This window comes from Protomyctophum parallelum, assembly GCF_964188405.1.
Source record: "Protomyctophum parallelum genome assembly, chromosome: 21".
In the NCBI taxonomy this organism is placed as follows: Eukaryota; Metazoa; Chordata; class Actinopteri; order Myctophiformes; family Myctophidae; genus Protomyctophum; species Protomyctophum parallelum.
In genome coordinates this window covers 10,792,428-10,817,289 of record NC_139713.1, presented here as the reverse complement: position 1 = coordinate 10,817,289, position 24,862 = coordinate 10,792,428, and the positions used below count along the sequence as shown (strand labels likewise).

Below are 24,862 nucleotides of genomic sequence, written 5' to 3'. Positions count from 1 at the left end.
TAACTTGAAATATAATAGAATACGTGAATATTTTTTGCTTCACATGCACTGTATATTTATAAATGGACAGACTTCAATTGTTGATGTCACTGTGGAAAGAATATACATATCTCAAGTTTATATTTGCTACACAATCACGGTGAGGTATGGCTTATAAGATGCCATTTTTATTTATCTAAATTGTTACAGATGGCAATTTCATTTTCAAATGGCACTTTTGCTAATACCCATCATAAAAAGTCAAGGTTAAAAACAAATCAAAAACAATATAATCTTGTATATTATCATGTTTTATTCACAATAATTTCAGAAGCATATACAAGGATTAGAGGACAAGTAAAACCCATTAATGAGCAGCATAAATAATGTAAAGTTAAGTTTTAAACACAAAGGAAACGAAAAACGGATAGAATGTAATTCCAATTAATTCCAATTTCCATATTCTCCCACTCTGCCCAGTAATCTATGAAAAAAAAAACAGATGATCAAAACACAAGATGTCTATTTGTAACTGTTTACTTCATATCTTGAAGATTCCCCCAAAGGCTGGTTTTAAGTTTGAATGATTAATGACAGAAAGGCCTAATGAATGAGCTCAATCATAATAGTCTGTTCTCAATGGACCATTAGCCTATATATGGCATTTTAATGTATATCCTACCATGCAGCCAAGCCTATCCAAATGATATCCGTGTAGATCCTTTTGGAGAATAATTTCCCTGTTCCCTCGCCCTCGCCCATGCAGAGAAACACAGAGTCCAGCAATCAAGTCTCCGTGTGGAGACTGGAGAGAGATCTTTGTGGCGCACTAACACACAAAAGGACAGCTATAAAAATGGAAAATAATATACTTTACTTTGGCGTCTACTTTAAATGCAAGGAATGTTATAATATAGACAATGTATTTATTTATTTATTATAGCCCATGTATATTTGCACTATTTAAAGTTTCCTGATTTCCATATAGTGCCCCAGCCCATGGCCCTTTGCTAGAGAAGAGAATGTCCTCTAGGCTCGTGACCTAACAGGGTGGAAAGGAATGTGTGCACTGCAGTGCACGGGACGTCGGGGAACAAGAAAAACAGGCCTCTGGCGCTCTGACTGGGAGGAACAACCAGTTTGTTCTGTAAAGGCAGCTCTCTCTGCCACATGATTCGGTTCTCGAACTTGCCAATTGTGGCATTTTAGCGTTTAAACTGAACACAAAAGAACCTAATACTCCATTTAGAAATGTCAAACAAAACACAATAATAAGATTCTAAGGCACGGTGGTTATGTAACATGATCCTCCATACAAGACAAACAAAATGGAATACCTGATAATGAATGGAATCAATGGATAGTGTCCTACTAGGGGGGCACAGACCTTTACGTGCGTCAATAATCACAACTCACTCTCTCACCCTGCTTAATTTCCCTGTCTTCTGCTTTGCCCTTTACCCACCACTGACTGGAATCTGGATTACATGATCTTCTGCTACAGCCTATTTGATGCGTCCTCTGAAATAGGCTGGTTTGAAAACGCGAACCACGCTCTTCTTTGCAGGGAAGGGAATATGGAAACTCTAAAGATTTCTCGGAAGCACCACGGGTCCCCCTCCAGAATCTTGAGAGAAATAACGGCATCGCTTCTTGCGAAACGTTCTCCGTTGACCTTATATGGCTGTGTGTGTCTGTGTGTGAGTGGGGGAGGTGCGTGCTTGTTCATGCTCGCCTCACTGGCTCACTCTGGTCGTCTGATTTATGGGCTGCTATCTAACTATATCTCGCCGAAAATAGCCGATCTGCAAGCTCACAGTGCGCCGCGAGCGCGACGCTTTGTGAGCTTGTGGATCGGCACTCGGCACCGTTGCACGACGGAATATACTGAGCAGCACCCATGGCAACCGTCCAGTATTATCAGGTTACTGTTGCTGCCAAAGACCAGTCTGGACTAGATGTGAGGTCTGAGCTGCCGTTTTGTAACCAGGCGACGGTCGGGGACTTGAATGGCGCTTGTGCAATGCTGCGTTTTCTGGCACACACACGTTGTGGATTGTAATTCTATTAGGCTTTAAAAATCCTACACTCATTCAGGTTTAAAACAAATTATGGTCTTCGTTGTTTGTGCTTTTATAGGCTACTACTACTGATAAGTAAAACTGAGAACTACTGAGAACGACCTCCCCTTCGAATGTTCGAGCAGCCTCACCCAGTTATGGCGCAGCAACATTTACAGCACACAGTTCTCTCTCCTTTGTCTGTGAAGAAGCCATTTTGAATCTGAGAACAGCAGAGAAGTCTTTAAAACAAATGCAGGCTTGAAACCAAAAGGTCTTTTTCTCTTCTTTTTTTTTTTTACAAAGGAAGGCAGTGAATTACACAAGATATTTCTGCCCATAAGATTTTAGAGCTCCTTTTAGATTCTTTGTTGGACTGCATGTTTTGAATAACTGTAAGTCTCTTATTACAATACACATGAATAAAATGTTTGTACTCATACTATTAGTTTACAGTCATTGTTGGCTGTGTGTAACACTTAAATGAGATGACCACGATTACCTTCTCTGAGAACATACTTACATAATACTTACAGAAACACTCAAGAATGAATTACCTTTCAAAACAACCCTTCCAATGTAGTGTTGTGTAGGCTCACATTCTTGAAATGGACGAGGAAAACTGGACTGCTGCAATCCTGTCTCCAAGAAAAGAGATTGTGTGCAGCATATTGCCCACACAGATGATGCTTGAAGGTGTGCTGCAATTTCGTTGGTTAAGAGGCAATGCCTACCATTGATTAAAAAAAAACTTCCAAAGAACTATAGCTGTCAAGCTAATGGATTTCCTTCTTTTCAGGAGATGTATCCCATCCTTTCTTAGTGCCATTAATAGAAGATCCGAAGATGGAACTGAAAACATTCCTTCCTCCCCTGCATTTAGGCCTGTTAAATACAGTTCAACAAAATGCTAAGGTAAATATTTTCATCAATTTTGGCTCCCTCTGTTTCCTCTAAGAGTTACTTACTAGATCAGTTTTAAGCAGCTGCAGACACTGGAAAGACTGCCTGTCTGCCTAGAATTTCTCAAGAAAGTGAAATGTACCCTGAAGGGAAGGTCAGGCAACATTACTCAAATGTTAGGTTCTTTACTGACAAAGAGCCAATTAACACCTGATAATTATTTAAGCAGTCTCAATCAACACTCATGTACAACTTCAGACAGAGTAGCCTAATTTTAACTGTATTCAGGGTGTTAACATGACATTTTTAAGTTTTAAGTCAATTCAAAGGGCTTATGGTGAATCTACAGCAAGTTTTCAGACAACACCATGAAACTATTTAGAAAAAGGGCATAGTTGTCCTGGCCTGCAGTCTGTCATTTGAGGAGCAATGGTATACTATAGCTACACAATGTGGAATGGATAATCTTATACCAGCATGCCAGTGAACATTTTGAAGAGAGCTGGTTGATATAGATAGGCCTACCATTGTTCCATGTGATCAATCTGATAAACACTTTTAATAACAGTAACTGCATGCCCCATATATACACAACTCAACATTGTTAAATTATAAAAGATTTGAACTTACTCATTGCTAATCATATCCTATAAGGCCATACAGTGCAATGCCAACAATATGCCATTACACATTGAGTTTCACTGTTTCTCTCAATTCACCTCCAAATCTATAAGCTGTTTATTCACATTTGGTTTTTTTTTTACTTTACTTTAGAAACATAAATTCTATGGGTGTGCCATGACCCAGTTAAGACAAAGATGGATTCCAGGCAGAGGAAAAAAGGTTCAAAATGTCAAAGGGGTTATCCAGTATTTTATCTTCCTTCTTCTCAATCCTTTAAAGGAGGAATCATAGTTTTATCATAGTCCATGAGAGATGAGGAAAGCAAGTATAAGATCCCTTTTGGAACAAAGGAAACCCATATAGGCCATTGAGTCCTGTTTTAGGAAAATGGCTGCCGAGAGCGTTCAGCCCCCTCTCTCTGCTCTCTGTTGAAGGATTCCTGAGCCGTGCCTCTAATAGCAGAATGCTGAAATGGTGCCTCGTTCTGATTGGCCGCCGGAGCTGAGCTGTTAACCAGCCAATTGCCCGAGCACTGCAAAATATCAAGCAGTGTTGTGTTGTTTGCCATACTATCCACAAAGGCTTATTGATAACCCCCCGCACGATAATATTTATACAGTATTGGTAAAACAATAAAATAAATGAAAAATAAATGTTATAATAAGGTAATAATAGGCAGGCCGGATTAGTTTGTAGCCTATCATCTTGGAGCCAATATTGGCTTGCCAAAAAAGAAACGACTTAACGTAACGAGGTGTTCGATAGCCTAGGGATACATTTTTATGGAAATCAACTGATGTTTGAAATGATTCCAAATGGTATTCCTGTGTTAGCTTCCCCAGACGTTTCACATTCAGTACGTCCATAATATCACCATCTCGGCAGCAGCAGAGTCATATAGTAGTAAGACAGAAACGAGACTATAATGTTTTCGGATCCCCCAAAACACACAGGCCTAAGGCACATATCGTTTTATTAGCGTTAGAACAGGTTTAGAAATGATTGCCCCTTCTGTCCGTCTTGTTTGCCATTTGGGTAAATGCAATCAGTAGATTCAACACAAACACCAATTCCATGTCCGGGCCAAACAGTTATTTATTAATATACATTAACATGACGTGGTTGCGTGAATATAACTAATACAATAATTTAACAACGTTGTCATTTTATTCAACCCGACAACAATTTTAAATGGCATGAAGATTCGGAAAGAACTTTGTAACGAAAGTGCGAATGTCACAGGAGGAGGGCAAGCTCAGCGGTGTATTGTGGGAGAGACAGAAGCTCCAGACTAGAGGCACACAATATGTGTTGGCTCTCGCTAAAAAAAGGAGGCAGTATTCTTTAAGCTAAATCATGTAATGTAATGAGCGAAAGGAAAACGATTTTGTTTTTTCAAAAATAAAAACGCATTCGATCGGACAAATCATGTCCAAGCCAGGGGAACGAAACAGGTTGAACGAGGACCATGGCAGAAAGCAGACTTCAAGTAAGCTTGTTCTTTTTCTTTCTGTAGCCTAATGTCTGTTTCGGTAACTGGGATACGCTAGCCCCCATTTCAGTGTTAGTATGCCAGCCTATGGGACCCTGTAAGCAAAGTGTAATCAGCTGTAATGTTTGCTACCTTATTATTAGGTAATTAGTGGCTCTGTGTTTCCCTCATGGTAGCTTTCTAACGTTGGCTCTCTCGTTCCAGGTTTGTCGAACGGCATGGACAGCCATCCCGTTGGCACTTCGGGGGAGAAGCGAAATCACCACTGGAGAAGTTACAAGTTGATTATTGACCCGGCATTGAGGACGGGGTCGCACAAACTGTATCGCTACGATGGACAGACTTTCAGCATGCCCGTGAGTGGATCGTTTACATCCGCCTTTGATGCGGCGAAATGCTACAATCGTAACGGAGTAAACCGACCTCCATGATGGGTTACAATAATGTTGCCCAGATTGTTATTGCTTTGGCGACTGTGCTTCTGGTGCTGCATCTTGCAATGCACAATCGTGACAAATCTGTCGGTTACTGGGGGACCCAGTTTAGTTGATATTCTGTCAGTAGCGCCCTTCAACTTTGCAACAAGTTATTGTCGCCCGCTTCCATGGAACTAAACATTGTCTCCCCCTACAGAATCCTGGGATTCCGCCCGTGGATGTCCGAGACCCGAGAATCGGTCGTCTCTGGACAAAATACAAGGAGACGGATCTGCCTGTTCCGAAGTTTAAGGTATAGCAAATCTGGCAAAGCACTTTGACTTTGGGCTTGAAAGAAACTACCATGTTTTTTTGTTTTTTTTCCTCCTGAAGTTTTGGTGCGGGGGGCTGTCAAATGCGAGGTAGTCAGACACACCCCCTCCGGTGTGCACATTTAGTTTGATTGTTTATGACCTATGACATGAAATTATTGCAGCGTAGATTATAAACTACTCATCCAGTGCATAACCTTATTTTACTTAGAACTTGTTTATTTCGAATGCTTTAACGGCGCCCTAAGGTTGGAAGTTTGGAACTGTATACAGGACAGGCGTACATTCGGACAACGTTGCTGCACAATGATGCACCGTTACATTTCTTTTAAAGTTGAACCATCACTATACTTTTAACTAGTATCCCCCTTTTCTTTTTTAGATCGATGACTGCTACATCGGCCAAGTGCCTCCCAAGGAGGTGACATTTGCGAGGCTGAACGACAACATCAGAGAAGGGTTTTTGAACGACATGTGCAAAAAATTCGGAGAAATAGAAGAAGTGGAGATCTTGTACAATCCGAAGAACAAAAAGCACCTGGGAATAGCCAAAGTTGTTTTTGAGAACGTCAAAGCCGCTAAGGATGCTGTCCGGACGCTTCACAACACGTCTGTCATGGGGAACATTATCCACGTGGAGCTTGACCCTAAAGGTAAACAACTTTTCAGTTGCCTAAATGATGACTTATTCATATTTTTTGCACAATTATTAATAGTATTTTTGGCCTGGGGTAAAATATTCAGATTTATACATTATGTTATTGAAATTATTCGTAGTGCTGTGGTCACGTGTCGTGTATAGGCTACACATTTACGTCCGTTGCTTGGTAACGTTGGATCATTGCATTTCATTGAGTTGAGCTGCCTAGACTTCTGCCACGAGCCTAGAGCCGAAGGTGCTGTGCATGACATTTCAGATTTATATCGAAATATACAACCTAACTTTATGTTGGGCTTTATTTTTGGGCTAGCTATTATTTATTTATTGAGAGAATGGCAGCATTTAATGTCATGCTGTCAATCAATGAATTTAGTGAGTGAGACAAAAACATCTGGCTTGCCTTGCATGATCGTGTGTGTGTGTGTGTGTGTGTGTGTGTGTGTGTGTTTGTGTGTGTGTGTGAATTATTAATATTCCTAATTATACTTATAGCATTCTATTAAATCACTGAGGTGTGGACATGTCCTTTTAGCCTGACCAGAGAACTAATCTGTGCTTGTGACAGACACTATGATTGTTTCTTTAAATGTTCTTAAAGAGACAGTTTCACTTTCTGTCAATTTTACACAAGTGCAGTTCATAAACGATGGTGGTGTATTTGATGCAATTTATTCAAGAATAAATGCAGTGGATGAAATTAGCAGCATTTCTCTCATTCAGAGATAAATGCTATGAGATAAAAAAGGCTATGCACAAAACTGCTTTAGTTTGCTTAAGTAATATTGTTAATGTTGAATGTGTAACATTGCATTTAAATATCAGTCACAGATTGTAGTTGAAATTGCCCAATATTTTTATTTATCACATTAGTAGTTGATAAAAAACATTAAATGGGCAAATGTTTTGACATGTGAGGAAACTTGTTGTTTACTTTTGATAAAATATTTACTACTTGAATTAGTCTAAGGGCTGATTCATACTCCTATTTTACTGCTGTAGTGCAGAAATGGTTCCGGCTCGTCAGAAATTTTCAGTAGCACCGAAGAGCCGACTTTAGCACGGTACCCCCCCCCCCCCCTTCCCCCCCCCCCTCCCCGAACCTCAAATGAGCCGACTTTTATTCGGCTCTAAAATAAGACTATGAATCTCGCCTTACTGTGTCAAAGATTCTATTTGGTCATTTTGTCCCTAAACCCACTGCACCTTTTTGTTTCCCATTAAGGTGAGAAGCGCCTAAGGTACTTCCAGCGCCTTATGAATGGCAGTTTCACCCCATGGACACTTCCTCTTGGTGGGGAGGAGTCTAGAGAGGTTTCCCCTCGTAGCCTAGCAGAAGCCCTACTGGTAAGCGTTTCACTAACGGAACAAAAAAGACAAAACATGAAAGAACTGACAGAGAGTTTTGTTAGTTCAGGCAGGGTACTAACCCTAATGTAATCTTTGTTAACCAGGTCCCTCAGGGGTCTGTACCAGTACCTGGTCCCCTCCTTATTCCCTCTAGACCAAACCTCTTGGTCAAAAATAGCCCATCTGCAAGCTTACAACGAGGTTCTGACAGCTTGCCTTGTAGATCTGCTATTTCCGCAGAATGTTCAAAGAATATTTGGCTATTATGATGCCCAGAATAGAGATGCTAGGGTTCGTTACTTAAAACTCACACTTTCTGTTGGTCTGAATAGTGAATGGATTCAGACGATGCTGTAGTTATAGTTATTGAATGATGTTCTTGGAATCAATGAATGGAGAAATTGCCAATTTAAGCATCTCTAATCCACTTAATCAGTACAGCAGGTGGTATGAAGGAATGTAGTCAGCCCCTTGACTGGGAAGGGGAGCAGCACATGTACTGCAGGCTGGAGCATTGTGGCATGTAGTCCAATCAGCGCAGAGTTACAAGGATACTTATTCTCCTACAACATTTATTCATTTATTATTGCCAGTTGCATTATTAATTTTGTATGCATTCTAATATAGGGGTTAAAACGAGAGATATATTTCATTGCTGTGCTGGCATGCTAGATGCTTTCTTGTGTGTTAAATATGCATTTCCTTCAACGCAGCACGTCCCCTAACAGTGTTATTTCATGTCCACTCAGGCCTGTGAGCCTAGTATCCGTAGGCTGTCTGAGAGCAGTGCGTCAGCTGTGGGAGGAACAGTGACCCCCAACAGCGCCAGCACCCCTGTGTCCTTGGACACGGCTTACTCCAGCCTAAGGCAGGAATCTACGCCTCAGTCCCAAGGAACACCCCATAGTACCCCACGCCAGACGGGTACACCCTTCTCTCAAGATTCCAATTATTCCAGCAGGCAGACCACTCCTGCGTACCAGGCCAACCGAGCCGAAGGTTCGGCGGCCTACAAGTCGTCCCGCAGACACGACAGCAAGTTCCAGGATGCTTACAACCGCAGACCGGAGAGGCAACAGTACCGGAATACAAACTATCGAAGTACAGCCACTGAGCAAGTTGGCTTCAAACAGCAACTTGCTCCATCTGAACCACCACCATCCACCTCCTCATTTGCTTACACACCACCTCCCCCTGCTGCTGCAGCCAACTTTAAGTCAGCCTTCTCTCCCTTTCCGTCTCCCATGCCACCTGCATTCCCTCCTTCAGAGCCCCCCTTCCCTCATCCCGTCCAGCGGGAAACGGAGTACCTCAGACCCCCCCAACCACCTCTGGCAGCTGCCACTGACTTTATGTCGGTCAAGGAGAGGCCAGAAACCCCACCAATCCCCGAACCACCTCCAGAGCCTGTCCACCAGCCAACCACACCCCCCCCTCCTCAAACGCCGGAGCACTGTCCTTCGCCTGGCACCCCCACGATGGATTCAGAGCGAAATAGCCTGGACTCCCGCATTGAGATGCTCCTCAAAGAAAAAAGGACAAAGCTGCTGCCCTTCCTGGCTGAGCGCGACTCAGACACTGAAGTGCGAATGGAGGGAAGTCCCATATCCTCCTCATCCTCTCAGCTGTCCCCGATCCCACCTTACACAGGGGGGTCTCATGGTGGTCAGCATAACTCTCGTCCCTCTAGTACAGGCCTGGAGGACATTAGTCCAACCCCACTGCCAGACTCGGATGATGATGAGCCAATCCCTGGAACAGCCTCCTTGGTCAAGAGGGTCAGCCCTCCTGTCCATGAGAAGACGAACACCAATGACCTCAAAGATGGCTGTTTAGGAAACCATACGCCACCTGAAATGGACACGGTAAGACATAACACTAATTAGAATTGATAACAATTTATGTAGTGCTTTTCTGTCTACTCAAAGTTGCTTTACAAAACGGCAACAAAATATAAACATTATTAGGAAAAACTAGTTAAATGGTTTTAAGTTATAGTATAAAAGGGGGGATTGGGTAGGCATGCAATGCAAGTCTGAAAAGGTGGGTTTTGAGTGTGGTGTTAAACGTGGCGTGTGTGGGGGCATCTTTGACGTGAGCTGGGAGTGAGATCCTAGAGGGAGCGGGCTGCCACCGAGAAGGCCCTGTCACCCCTGGTTAATGAGTTGACCCGGGGATGTCCAGGAGTTTGGCATTACCAGACCTGAGACTGAGAGAGGGAGGAGGCGTGGCGTCGGAGGAGTTCTGAGAGGTAGCGGGGTGCCTGGTTGTTGAGAGGGCCTTGTAGGTGGTGATTAGTAACACAATGCATGTTTTTGTCCCTAGTTAGTAGTTTACCTAATACCTGAAATAGTTCCGTCCATTACGAATAGGGTCATTGCACACAAGTGATATATGTGACATTTGTAAATAATGAGCAGACTATGATGTTCTCACCTATATCCCATAACCACTACCCAGAAGGTGCAAGAAGCATGATTTGGCTTTATTGGGAGATAGAAGTAGGAAGCTTTCCCTTTTCTTTAAGCCTTGTAGAGAACATTTTGGTTTCAATGCATGTCAAACAGTTGCTGAACTGAGTGCAAAGGATTTAAGGATTCTTTCCCTAACTTAACAGAGAGTGTTTTGTTTATTTGGGGGAACAAACTGTAATGCGAAGAAAAAATATATCTTGAAATTGTGTCGCAACCTTCCCCTTAGTTGGTTGTACTTTTATCATCCTCTTTTACACTTTGTTCTTGGTTGAGAAGGTCTGAAAAAGTAGTCAGAAATATCATAATATTCATAGGAAAACAGGCTATGGCATGTGTATAAAATGGGAAAAGGTCTTGTTAGTTTATGTAAAACAATATACCCAATATATTTATTTAATGAATGCCGAGTCTTAGATTACATTATTGTTCATAGCCAAGGCCTGAATAAATGCATGAACCTTCATTAAAAGAAAATAGTATTGCACGTTCGTTTATAGTACAGTAGTAACTGGCCTATAACCTCATTGTATTTCTACACCTTGTGCTGTCCTCCAAAAGGAGTAATCAGAGCCGTTCTGCTGTTGGGGAATAGAACACATTCATTTCCTCTTTCTAACTCTCTCAACTGGAGGGAAACGGTGGCTGGCTGAGTGTGGGCCCCTTTCAGCAATACACTTCCTGGTTTTGCTCAGCCCGACAGTCAGGATTGGCCACAGTGCCTCGTGTCTCACATTTCATTTTTTATCACAAAGCAAACATTGCAAACTGGTCATTTGGGTAAAGATGCCACTCCCAATGCTTAGTTGACTGTGTGTGGTTTAATTTCATTACAAGTTGTTTCAGAAATTATTCTATAATTAATACAGTGGAAGATAATTAATTATTTTGAGCATGTTTTAAAAAGATGTATTTTGTGTGTTTCTAGATGCAATGTAATATCTGCTTTGAAAAGCGCTATATGAATTGCATGTATTATGCAAGTATTATTTAGTAGTTAAATGCTCATATATTTAAAGATGCTGTAAATTATATTTTCAGAGGTTTTGTTTTGTTGAAAGGTTAAAGCTCAGGCCACTCGGTGGCGCAGTGGTAAAGTCCCTGCCCACCACCATGGAAGTTGTGGGTTCGAATCCACCATGGTGCATCCGGCGTCTATGCAAACATATTTGGGGGAGGGAATTTGAGTGGGGGAGGGTGATATTGATCATTGCACCATACTCCTATACGGGTCAGCAGGGAGTGTTGGGTGGGATGAAAGGCCGCACATCCTCAGGGTGGGGGCTCAGAGTCCTCACTGGCAGGTGAGCCAGTACGATACAACAGCAGTGACGACACAGAAATGTGTGTGGGGGGGGGGGGGGGGGATTAATTGGCATAACGACTAAAATTGGGAGAAGAAAGTGGTCAAAAAGAATTGACTACTCTTGATGGTAAATAAAGTGTTCTGTAACAGGGGTCTCCCCATCTCTCCAGCTTTAACGACAAAATATATTTTTTGGTGGGTCAGCAATTTCATCCAATCAGAACTGAGATAGGGAAGACAAGACATCTGTTATTGAACAAAGACTATTGCAATGATTACTATGGGAATATAGTTCTAGTATAGTTTATAGTACACAAACATGAAGACGAAGGTGAGGAAGAAAATTCTGATTGGCCAGAATGAGATGATGTATGATGATAAGAGCGCCCCTCACTTCACACGGGTGTGATTATCTATTTTTCTTTACATACATGTAAACAGCTGTGATGTTAAATGATGTAAAAAACATGGGCATTTGTTATTGAATATACTTACACCCTATATACTTTGTTGACCGGGGTGCCTCAGGGTTCTATACTTGGACCCTCTTTTCTTTTTGTTTTCCTTCTACACTGAATCCTTTTGCTGAAAATAGCCAATCTACAAGCTCATAATGTGTTGTGATTCAAGCTTGTAGATCTGCCATTTCTGCCAGAGTCATTTTATATATAAAAAAAAGTTTTGGCCAAATGTTCGTCTATTATTAAATGCCCAGAATACTAGAGACACTACGATTCATGTGGTTAAATTCTCTAAAATGTTAATTGAGCAGGCTGTAATTGAGCAGGCTGTAATGTGAAGGTTAGAATTGAAGGCAGTTTGTGGGTTTATATGTGGTTTATAATGATGGCGTGGATGAAGATGTATTTATTTTTATATTGTTAGAATGAAGTACTAGATTAGAAAAATGTTGTAGCGCATAATATCATACAAAATCAAGCTAAATGTGTCATCTCCTACATAGGGCCATCAATCATCCGGGGAAGACATGGAAATCTCTGACGATGAGATGCCTGGAACACCAATCGCCGGTGGAGACAAGAGCATCGTGGTGAACTCTGCAGTGTCCCCCCATCAGACCATTCCTATGCATCCCCAAGGATTCCCCCATCTTTCCCATCAGACTGGGTATGCTATTCCACACCCTCACATGCCCTCACACCACCTGGGTGGTCCACATGGGGTTCCCCACCATATGCTGACTCACATGGGCCCCTATGCTCCCAGCATGATGCCCACCATGGTGCAGATGGAGCTGATGAACTATCTTCCACAGTGGGGCAGCGTTCACATGTCCTTCCAGATGCAGACCCAGATGCTGAGTCGCATTGCTCAGACCAGGGGTCCCTATCCGTACCCACACTTCATGGGCGCTGCGGGTGCGGCGGGCGCTTTCGGGGGACCCTTCCAACCCCTTTCCATGGGTGATATACAATCCAATTCTGCAGGGGACCCAGCACAACAGTGGCCACATCCCAGCATACCAAAATTCAACCCTGCTGTTCCTCCTCCTGGATACGAGGATAAAAAGGAAGACCCCCACAAGGCCACAGTAGATGGAGTACTGATGGTCATTGTCAAGGAGCTCAAGGCCATCATGAAGAGGGACCTCAACCGCAAAATGGTGGAGGTGGTGGCTTTCAGAGCTTTTGATGACTGGTGGGACAAGAAGGAACGCTCGGCCAAGGTGAGTTGTGCATTTATCTGTGCAGTTTCATCACAGGGTTCCTCATTGTTCCTGGTTATACATGAGCTTTGGGGATTCTGTGTTACTATAACATTGAGTTAAAAAGCTGGAAAAGAATCAAAAGAAGTTATTATACACGGTATAATCATTACTGTAAGAAAGCAGTGGTGCCTTTTTGTGGCCCATTGTAAAAGTTTGGCCTGATGGTGTCGCTAGGGGAAAGGTCATGGTGTCACTACAAAGCAAATTCCATGGTAATCTGGCTATTAATATTTTGCGATATGCTGGCCACAGACAAACAAACAGATGGGGTGGAAACAGCCTCCTTGAAACTTGGTAGAGGTAACAATGACATGACTAAAAAGACTTAACAAATCTGTTTTTTAATGATTCTTTTTTTAGGGGCGCTAGGTGTGTGTGTGTGTGTGTGTGTGTGTGTGTGTGTGTGTGTGTGTGTGTGTGTGTGTGTGTGTGTGTGTGTGTGTGTGTGTGTGTGTGTGTGTGTGTGTGTGTGTGTGTGTGTGTGTGTGTGTGTGTGTGTGTGTGTGTGTGTGTGTGTGTGTGTGTGTGTGTGTGTGTGTGTGTGTGTGTGTGTGTGTGTGTGTGTGTGTGTGTGTGTGTGTGTGTGCGCGCGCCATGGAAATGATTTGATTGGCTGAGCATGGAATGTGATGTATGATGATAAGACTAAGAGTGCCCCTCACTTCACACAAGTGTGATTTCTTTGAGGTCCAGTATGTGTGTGACCCAAATTCTGTGCTAACACAAACTTGACAATGAATGGACAATTTTGAGTGTTTGTGTAAACACAAACATTAAAGATGAAGGTGAGGACGCAAATTCTGATTGGCCGGAATGAGATGATGTATGATGATGTGCGATGATAAGAGCGCCTCACTTCACACGGGTGTGATTTTTCTTTTATTTTTATCAAGGTAACACTTGCCTTCACATGATATTAAGTTAGTAAGTTGGTTTGATGATTACAGGAATTATCACAGTAACAACAATAGTGCACACTCTATGAACTTTAATCCTGTTTTGTGGCTCAAATTGAATAAACCTTGTGGAGAGGCCTACTGGCAGTGAGCGCAATGGATTCTGCGTTGACCTGTTCAACGGTTTGTGTGACATTAGCGCCTAGTTGGTTTTCGTTACTTTAGTTGGCTGGCTATGACATTGAGGGTTATTATGCCCCAATACTGGGAGAAATGATCATGTTGGCTTCTCTCTCCGTCTCCCCTTAATGATATCAACAATATTATTTTCTCTTGATTATGTCACTTGTGACTTAGCGTTACACAGCCTTGCATTCTTTCGTGTCAAGGTAATTGACACACTTTAATGTTCATCCAGGCATCCCTTACTCCAGTGAAAGCTGGAGAGGGAAAGGAAGAGGAGAGGCCTAAACCGAAAGAGACCATAGCTTCCAGTCTGCTGGAAAACTGGAACAAGGGAGAGGGACTGGGATATGAGGGGATGGGCCTGGGCATTTCCCTGCGAGGAGCCATCCGCTTGCCCTCCTTTAAGGTAATCCCTGAGATGAATTTATACATCAGCAAACATACTGTATAATGCGGAATACAACTGTCGCACCTTGGTCACCTTGATTAGAAGTTGGTGTAACTAACTCTCATTTTGTCTTTAGGTGAAAAGGAAGCCTGAGGCTATAGCTGCCGGGGACAACAAGCGAGCCCGGCCTTCAACTCCTGTGGATGACGAGTTGGAGGATGAAGGTAACCCTCTACAGAGTCTACAGCTGGAACTCAACAGAGCAGCAAAATCCTGTTTCATAGTGTTGGGCCTATTCAACCTCACGTTTTGTCTTAAAGGAGAATTCCATGCTAGAAGGCTTTCTTACCTTTCTTTGTAGTTGTTATGTCCCCCACCAAAGAGGTCCAGGTGTTTTTTTGTGTGCATAAACTCCTTATTGGCTATTTCCCCTACCATAAGCCCTCAATGAATTGCATTGAATTGAATAGGGCTATGGGGTGTTGTGCTAATTCGCTTATTACCATCAAAATAAGTAGTAAAGTGTGCCGCTTGGGATATTATTTACGAATTATGAAGAGAGGATATATAAAAAACATTGAGCGATGGAAATAAGCGAATTAACACCCCATAGCCCCATTCAATTCCCATTCAATGCAATTCATTTAGGGCTTATGGTAGGGGAAATAGCCAATAAGGAGCTTTTGCACAAAATAACATGCTTTGGTGCTTTGCTTTGCTTTGGTGGGGACGTAACAACTACAAATAAAGGTAAGAAAGCCTTCTAGCATGGAATTCTCCTTTAAGGCTGGAGGATGATAAATGTGCCATGTGCGCAAGTCAATAATCCTGAAGGTACTGTCATATAACATTTGTAATGGTTATATCATTCTCACGATTCATTTTATTTAGAGCGGGATCGAGACCAAACTGAGCTCCCATCAGATGAATCCAAAATGGATGGTGAGGGCCTGGCTGCAAAACGACGACAATCGCGGCCTCTGGACAGCGAGGGGGAGGAAGAAGTGGAAACGTCTGGGAAGGAAGAGTCGCTGTCTGATAGGGAGGAGGAACCACATGCAACCGCAGCCTCTGAGAGGGTGTTGTTGGAGAAGGTGAGCTATCCTCCATTACTTGCTGGCTTGTTTATTTGTGTATTTAGAAGATGTGTGTTATGGTCCATCAGCCGGTAACATTTTTGGCGACCACAGATTCCTTCTCAAATGACGCCGATCTCATCTACTCGTCCAAATGTGCCCTTCTACAAAAGTTATCACAATTTGCAAAAGAAGGAAGTCAACTAAAATGTTGAGAAATAAATGCACTCTTAAAGGAATATTCACCCCAAATCAACGAAGCCTTGTATTCATGGACAATTTTAGTTTTAATACTTTTTCAATTCAACCCAAACATTCATCCAGAACACAAAAGTATTTTTAGATTCTTCATTCATCATGAAGGATTGCAACACAAACACAAATTCTCCATAAATGTAATGCTTCAGGTGAGTAACTGATAGAAAAACATAAAGCCATGTATTCCTCTAAACAACTTAACAATAATTTGACTTAGAATCTAAGTAAAATTATTATAAATACATCATAAGTATACCATACATATACCACTTGAATATAGGGTTCAAGTGATTTCCTTGTCATTATATTGAATGCATTATTTGTAACATATTTGGACAGTGTACACTATTTTCTCTAGAATTAATGGTTTGCTTGTCTCTTTAGCAGAGTGGGGAAGAAGAAGATGATGAAGATGAACATGAGAGAGAGTCATCCAGCGAAAGTGAATCGTCTGATTCTTCTGATGAGGGTACAGACTGCCTCTCATAATAAGTGGGCATTTGATGTGTATATATTGCCTCTGCCCTGTAACCTAGCATTTTGTTTCTAAATTCTGACAGAAGTTGAGAGTTCATCATCTTCCAAAGCCTCCTCGGACTCGTCAGCAGAGAGTAGTGGCGATTCTGAGTACGAGACGAGCTCGGAGGAGGAGGTCGAGGAGGTCGAGGATGAGGAGAGGGAAGAGATGGCAGTGGATGTGGAGGACGAGGTTAAAGGTGTCAAAAGTGTTCGATCATCTTCATCGTCGTCTTCATCTTCGTCTTCATCTTCTGATGAGGAGGTGGAGACGGAGGCAGAGGCCAAGCCACCCAGCACACCGCCAGGACCAGGACCTACCCCAGAGGACGAGGGACCCGTGCAGAAGCCGAAAAGCAGAGCTCATAGCCCCAGTGAAGAAGTAGTGGATCGTGGGCGTAGCAGTGTGGATGACTCACGACCTCCATCTCCTAAAGGTTTGAGGCCTTTCCTTATGCTTTATTCTGTGGTGTAAACTGTAAAATATGTAGTGACAAGCAGCTTTTCTTTACTTAAGTACTCGTGCTATAAATCATATTTTGCTTGTCTTTCAGTTGAAGAGCCAGACAGTGTTGTTTCTGTAGTGAAGACTGGGGCTCAGTCGGTTGTTAAAAGCCTCCAACAACCCTCTCAAACCAGCTCCTTGGCTGAGAATGACCAGCATAAACATGCAAAGAGTAAAATGGAGCCAGAGGAGGTTCTCTGCACTGTTGGACGAGGTACCAAGTCCCATTTAGAGATAGCTGCACCTATCCCCAAATCCCTTCCTGCTCCTTTCCTGCACCTCCCTCTCCCGCCTCGCCCTGGTATAGAGGGCCACTCCCTCCTTCAACTGCCACCCGGCTCCCTGCCTGACCTCCCCCTGCGGGCTAGGCTGCCCACAGATGAGGACATCCCCCGCACCCCTGGTAGAGACCTGATGGAACGAGCCCGAGGTCTGGGCAAGTCCCAGAGTAGTACTGATATCGTACCTGTTACACCGGGCAGCGATGCCCCGCTAACGGGAAACAGCCTTTTGCTTGGATCCCCACATATCCCTGGTAGCCCCTTTACCTATCCTGCCCAATCTCCTGTCTTAGGCGCTGGTGTCCCCCGCACCCCAGGCAGAGACCTAACGTTCACGCCAATCTTCCCTGACCCTACAGGCCTGGCCATTCATAGGAAACCTTCTTCTGAGAGCCTGGACGACAGGCCAGTCTTCAAGGAGCCCCACGTGAGCACCCTACCGAACCAGGTCCAGTTATCTAGCACCGAAGACCTCACTGCTCTCCCATCCATAGATATCCCAGTGCAACCTGACACCACCCCACCCAAGAGAAAGCCTGGCCGGCCCAAGAACAAAAAGATGCCGGCGGTCCCTCCACCTGTTGAGTCTTTGGATTCCCTCTCAGAGGGTATGTCGGATACCCCCGCCCTCTTACCCCACGATCATGATGCCCATCTCAGAGATGTGCCCGAAGACGTGATGGATACCAAATCCCCTGACATCCCAAGCCACCCCAACCTGGACTTCCGGGAAGCTGCGATCGAGGCTCAGACCGTCCTGCCCCCGGATGATGGCTTTCTGCCCTATGAAGAAGCAGCACCTGTTGTAGTTAAGCCTCCTAGGAGGGCACGGCGATGTTGGGAGCAGCTGCTACTGGCCAGCCTTTCCCCCGTTACGACACCCCCCGGCCCCATCTGTACCCCACGCTCAGACTTTGAGGAGATGACCATCCTGTACGATATCTGGAATGATGGTATCGACGAAGAGGACATCCGCCTGCTACAGATCACCTATGACAAAATGCTTCAGCAGGACAATGTTGTGAATGACTGGCTCAACGACACGCTGTGGGTCAGCCACCCTCATATCCTTTACTGCTTTAGCCTCAACATGAAAGTGCACCACTACATTGTTTGCATGGCTTACTCTTTTAACTTGTTTTCCCACATAACTGCACGTTAGTGCCCTCTGTTGGCGGTGATTGGTAATGCTAACAAATGTATCCCCATATTGGGAATAGAATTTCAGAGAAGAGAAGGAAGTGAGGTAGTCCTCTATACTATTTAGCTGTAATGTTTTTGTCCAAAGCTTGCTGTCCTGGGCTTTCCTTAACTCCCTTGCACCAACCAGTATACCTTTGATAAAGAGAAGGAGGCGAGACGATGGCATGAGGGACCATATGACTGGCTGTGCACGGAGTGAGGGATACTATAAGATTGACAAGAAGGACAAAATCAAATACCTTGAGAGCACACGGGTAGAAGGGTCAGAAGAACCACCCATGGACACCCAGGTGAGCAATGAATTACAAAGTGTGGTGCAAGCAATATGTAGGCACACACACACACCAGGAACGGCACTTAAGCTAAAGAATTGCATACCTACCCATCCTTTAGCTATCAATAGCTAAAGGATAGGTAGCCCTCCACACCCTTATTAGACTGTAGATTTTTTTCTCAGGTCTTTTTCTCAGAACATTGACAAATACAACCTGAAGCAAATATTTGAGTTAAAAACTTATGAAATAAGATAAATAAAAAAAGATTTGCACACATTTTCAAGATTTTTCAAAAAATACCAGATCGGCAAGCTCGTATGTGCTTGTAGATGTGCTATTTTTCAACAGCTACAGTTTAAAAATAATGGTTAAAGTGGTTAAAAGCTGTAAGGTGACACAGACGTGGCCTCAGGTCTAAATGGGCTAAAGGGACAATAGTTGCTTTAGCCTGTCTTCAATTCAGGTTCTTTCTGTTCAGGGCATGAGTATTTCTGCACAAGTGCATGTATCTGATCATATACATATCATAATGCATGTTCTTTCTGTTCAGGGCATGAGTATTCCTGCACAAGTGCATGTATCTGCGAGAGCTGGCTCCGAGCGACGGTCAGAACAACGGCGCCTACTGTCCTCTTTCGCTTGTGACAGTGATCTCCTTAAATTCAACCAGTTGAAGGTAAACAAATAACAGGCACAGTACACAAATCAACCACGTTCCCTTCAAATTCAGTGTGGAGCTTTTCCTTATATTTGTGGTTTTCCTTCCACCTTCCACTCCCCAGTTCCGTAAGAAGAAGATCAGATTCTGCAGATCGCACATCCACGACTGGGGTTTGTTCGCTATGGAGCCAATTGCTGCTGATGAAATGGTGATCGAATATGTGGGTCAGAACATCAGACAGGTGAGAAATTGATTGACATAATTTGACACAATAGTGATCAAAATGATCAGCCAAACTGAGCACAATAATGCCATACAAAAGGTAAAGTAACCAACACTGAATACTGATACCATAGGGGCAAACAGTGATTCACTATTGCTCCATGGCTCCCTCTTGTGGCAAACTGTGGAATATACAATCCAATATTCTGTATATTACTAAGACGCACACTTAACAACAATATTCTTTGTCCAGGTGATTGCGGACATGCGGGAGAAGCGCTACGAGGAGGAAGGCATCGGGAGCAGCTACATGTTCCGTGTTGACCATGACACTATCATTGATGCCACCAAATGTGGCAACTTCGCCCGCTTCATCAACCACAGCTGCAATGTAAGACAGTCAAAAATTGTTTCCTTGAAAGCTTTAATCATTGTAATGATGAGCTTAATCCAATTGATGAATAGATTTTCTTGTCCCCACACACAACGCATACACACACACACACACACACACACACACACACACACACACATTCTATGGAGCCCCTTGTGTGATGGTGTAACACACTGTAGTTACAGTAAATATCATTTACTATCACTCCGCTAGCATTTGTTACGATCTAATACTAGAGTTAATGTCAGCATCCACACGTTTGACTACTAAACACGACTTTACCGGGTTCAATGATAGTGTCTTTCCCTGCTAAACACATTGGAATTTTCTTTTTATGTTTGAAAAAGAAAATGTCCCCAAAATAAGGGTTAATGGGCTAACTCACTACAAACTTCTAATTTTTTTTTTTTTGTCTTAGCCCAACTGCTATGCCAAGGTGATCACGGTGGAATCCCAAAAGAAGATTGTGATCTACTCCAAACAACCCATTTATGTCAATGAGGAGATCACGTATGACTATAAGTTCCCCATTGAGGACGAGAAGATCCCCTGTTTATGTGGGGCAGAGAACTGTAGGGGAACATTGAATTAGTGTTGGCATCCAGTCAAGGCGAGTATTATCTTCTAGAAATGGAAAGCACTGTCCCCAAACATCCCTAGTACTCACAAGAAGACCCAGATGTTCCATGCCAAAAACCCAGACGAGGAAGAACTGAAGATGCAGGGTTCTGGGTAAAACATGTAAGTCATCTGGATACAATGCAGCTACCTGTATGGAACACATATTTACTCAAGATTGTTTACGATTTCTGGTGCTCTTAAAATGAGAAAGCATGTATTTTTTTATTTAATTTTTCTCACTTCTCCTTTCTTTTCTTTTCTTATTTTTTTTTGTTTTTACAACTTTCAACACAACACTTAGTGCGGCACTTCTTTCATCTTGAGTCATATTTCAGCATTGTTCCCTCCATCTTGGTTTGTACAGTTTTACTTAATTGTACTCCTTATAAGCTTTATGTAGACCACATATCCCTAAACCCACACTTTGCATTACACACACACAGTCACGCATAGCTGCTTATTCATAAACGTGCGATGCACAAGTCCCCACTGGGAAAATGCTTTACTCTCTGTGGGAGATGGCATGATTACCGCAACGCGCACACTCACACCATATAATGCAAACTATACTGTCTTCATCCAGCAGTACAGGCGGCCAACTGGGGTGACGGTGTAGAGAAGCTGGTCCAGAGCTGGCCAGTGCATCAGTACTGTATGGTGTTGAAGACCTGGTCCAGTGTATCAATACTATATCCATATCGTCACACAAGACTACACCTTGTCTGGGTTGGATATCGTTCTATCATTTCCCAAAGAATTTCAAATATTAAATGAGTGATTTAACTGCTTCTGGTTTCAATCACTAATTTCATATTTTAAATCATTTGGGAAATGTTCAAAACAATAGCTAAAATAGCCAATCTACAAGGTCAAAATGTATTGCTTGCATCGCTTGCTTGTAGAGCTTCTATTTAAAAAAATATATATGATCACAATACAATATTGAAGTATTTGGTAAAAAAAAGAAAAGAAGAATGATCGTGATATTTGAATTTGTCAATATGGCACAGCCCTAACTTGACCTGAAACCGAGCTTTCTTGCTCTTACCCATTTTCTTGAAATACATAAAACGGAGATGTAAGCAACAAAATGGTTAATTCATCAAATCTGTAATAATGTCCAATCTAACTTGCTTTCACCAGCCAGTAACGTGGATCATGCTGCTTGATAGTTTATGCAAAGTTAAGGATTTGGTTGCAAAGATTTGCAAAATGGTATTAATGATATTCCAGTGTTTCCACTCTTAGAATATTTCCTTTCTTCAAAGACACTATACTTGTGTGTGCCACTGTGATCGAGAATGTTTGTTTATTTCTGTAATGTTCCTGAATGAGACATAATGTAACAGTATATCTTTGTGCGTAATAATGTCAGTATACTGCCCTCTGTAGTTCCTGGTGGGAAGTGCATTTGAAGATGCAGTTGTATCTATTTCCAATCCGTGCACATTTTGTCTATCTATATTGTTTTGTTCGATGGGCAACAGCATGGTAGAAGAATACATAATAATGTATTTGTCAATGTGCCATATGAATGTGAAGACTATTCAGTAAATCTGAATAGACGGAGGGCATGTCTTTGAGAAGTGACACTTGCGGTTGTGTGAACATGCACGCACAAACAAGTGCTGCCTATCTCTTTAGCCACATGGCAGTAGTGCAGAATAATGCTCAATTTTAATTTATACTTAATTATGCTAATCTATACCGAAAACAGTTGATCACGACGCGCTGTGAGCTTGCAGATCTGCTGTTTCCGTGCAAAGAAGTATAAATCTGCCTTCAGTGAATTATGAGCAAAGCTATATTTTGTCGTGTGACCATGTCACTCACCGAAACTATATTCTGCGAGCGACACTGTCGTATGACGAATCATTAATTGGGCTTAAAGTATTGTTCTGTTATGTGTCAGGGATGATGGTTTATTTGTTTGCTCTCACCCCATAGTGCTTCCTCCTGCACTGTAATAAGTAGGACCCTTAAGGCTAATTTTGTTTTAAAATTCATCCACAACCCTTTTTGTCGTTTCGACAAAAATGACGCATTAAATGCATCATTTGTTTGGAGTGACGGGTCAAAAGGGTTGTGCGAGGAATGCATTAGCCATAATGCTACCAGTGTTCTATCTATGACGTGAAGTGTTTCTACAACCTCTCAGACCTCCTAGTTATAGCTAACATACTCAAGAGCGTCACGCTTTAATTTGTTCTAACCATTTTGTTTAAGAAGTTTAATATTCTTTGTGTTTGATGCACTAGAGGCCTGTGCTTCTGCTTCATGCCTTTTCTAGCCAATCAGTTTTCCTAAGACCAAGTAAAGCCTGATTTATACTGGGTCGTAAAACGCCGTCCATTGCCCAAATAGCCAATCTACAGTACAATGCAACGTGTTGAGCTTACTGATCTGCTATATCTGGTGTTGGACAGCGTCACCCAACTGAGTATAAATCAGGCTTTAGTCGTTGCTTTCTCGTTCAGTTGGATTGATTATAGAGACTTTTTCTCACCTGTGATGTTTATATTGTACATGATCAGTTGTACAGACGCAATGCTTTTTTATATACATCTTCACAAGGAGTACTTTGGATGATGCATTTCTATTTCTTTTCATTTTTTTTCTTTTTAGATAAAAGACTGAGTATTTAAAATATTTTCAGGGATCTGTAAAAGGAATCTTCAAAGTTAAACAAGGGTTGAAGGGTTGTTTATTTAAAGAAAGGTCCACGTGTACAAAAGAAAACGTCTCCACCTCCCTTTGAAAGATTGTTTCTTGTAGAAACGTCTTCATTTTCTGTCCATTTCCAAAATGTAAATAGTTCCAACTGTGAATACTATATATATATTTTTGTTTCTGGGATTTGCTACAGAAATACAGCTCATTGAGATCAATGTAAAATGGGTGGTAAGCATTGAGCTGGTGGCAGTAATTTCAGCTTGTGTCAAGCTTTTTTTTATGTTGTAAATTCTATGAAAAATTGTTTGCAGTGTGGAGAAAAAAACGGTGCGTAATCGGCATGGGAAGGGGATGGAATCATCTGCCTTCTTCTCATGTCTATTTATTTGACAACAGATGTATGAAAAGAAATACATGAAAAATAAAGGCAATTTTGCATACAATGACAAACCACCAATTTGTTAATTAAAACAAAAATAATTGCTTTCGGTGCTTGTACTAGTATATTTTGATGCCAATACTTTTGTACTTTTACTCAAGTGCATTTTGAAGGATTTGGTTTCAGTATGCCATCTTCCTGTTATGATGAGGACCCAGAATTTGTAGCCGTGCTAACCATGATACTGACCACAATGCTAACATGATACTGACCACTATCCTGACCATGATACTGACCACTATCCTGACCACTAACCTGACCATGAAGCCAACATGATACTGACCACTAACCTGACCATGAAGCCAACATGATACTGACCACTAACCTGACCATGAAGCCAACATGATACTGACCACTATCCTGACCATGATGCCAACATGATATTGACTACGATGGCAACATGATAATGACCATTATGCCAACATGTTACTGACCACGATCCTGAGCATGATGCCAACATGATACTGACCACTATCCTGACCATGATGCCAACATGATAGGGCAGGCTACTGATGATGTCAGTAGCCTGCCCTATGTCGTTTTCCAAAAAATAGAGACCTACACAGTTCGATTTGGCGTGCTCCAAATAGTGATGAAAATCATGCTTTTCGACGACATACTATAGAGTGTCGGGGTCGATTTGGTTACTTTTGTACACTGACTTAAATTTACAGTGAGGATTTTACCGAGTAGGGACAGTGATGGTGAAATCCATGCTAATGTCTATGGATTAAACATATTTACTCTGCATTTGAGCCACGGACCACCATTTGATGACATTTAGCCTCTCAGACCCAAAACCTTAGCCGATTTTGTCCACAATTCCATGCTGTATTGATGTTGGTACCATTAGGAGAGAGAACAGGGAAACGTTGATCAAAATAATTATTCTACATTCGCTAATTGTGTAGACTTCTTGTAAACTAAGTAATAGATGTTTAACAATTA

General features: G+C 42.3%; 1 protein-coding gene across 7 annotated transcripts; it reads left to right on the top strand.

Moving 5' to 3' along the window:
* The first annotated feature begins 284 nt into the window (after positions 1–284).
* Positions 285–23,956, top strand: setd1ba (SET domain containing 1B, histone lysine methyltransferase a). 7 transcript variants are annotated; one of them, XM_083794081.1, is made up of 20 exons: positions 285–2,434; positions 2,623–2,735; positions 2,839–2,954; positions 5,263–5,414; positions 5,692–5,787; positions 6,189–6,459; positions 7,690–7,811; positions 8,564–9,679; positions 12,556–13,278; positions 14,635–14,808; positions 14,927–15,014; positions 15,682–15,884; positions 16,509–16,593; positions 16,685–17,077; positions 17,195–18,490; positions 18,750–18,919; positions 19,455–19,580; positions 19,687–19,806; positions 20,041–20,178; positions 20,600–23,956. In XM_083794081.1, exons 4-20 carry the CDS (start codon positions 5,277–5,279, stop codon positions 20,771–20,773), a joined length of 5,433 nt encoding a protein of 1,810 aa, XP_083650207.1. In that variant the 5' UTR covers positions 285–2,434; positions 2,623–2,735; positions 2,839–2,954; positions 5,263–5,276; the 3' UTR covers positions 20,774–23,956. The 7 variants fall into 7 exon arrangements, with proteins under 7 accessions (XP_083650207.1, XP_083650206.1, XP_083650205.1 ...); XM_083794080.1 differs by having other exon boundaries at positions 2,623–2,954; XM_083794079.1 differs by having other exon boundaries at positions 285–2,735.
* Positions 23,957–24,862: the final 906 nt, after the last annotated feature.

Bases quoted from the DNA above. Each gene is read 5' to 3' on its own strand.
- setd1ba (XM_083794075.1), top strand. From the start codon at position 4,995: ATGTCCAAGCCAGGGGAACGAAACAGGTTGAACGAGGACCATGGCAGA. The intron at 6,460-7,689 runs GTAAACAACTTT...TTTCCCATTAAG, and splicing joins CGTGGAGCTTGACCCTAAAG to GTGAGAAGCGCCTAAGGTAC. The intron at 15,015-15,681 runs GTAACCCTCTAC...CATTTTATTTAG, and splicing joins TGACGAGTTGGAGGATGAAG to AGCGGGATCGAGACCAAACT.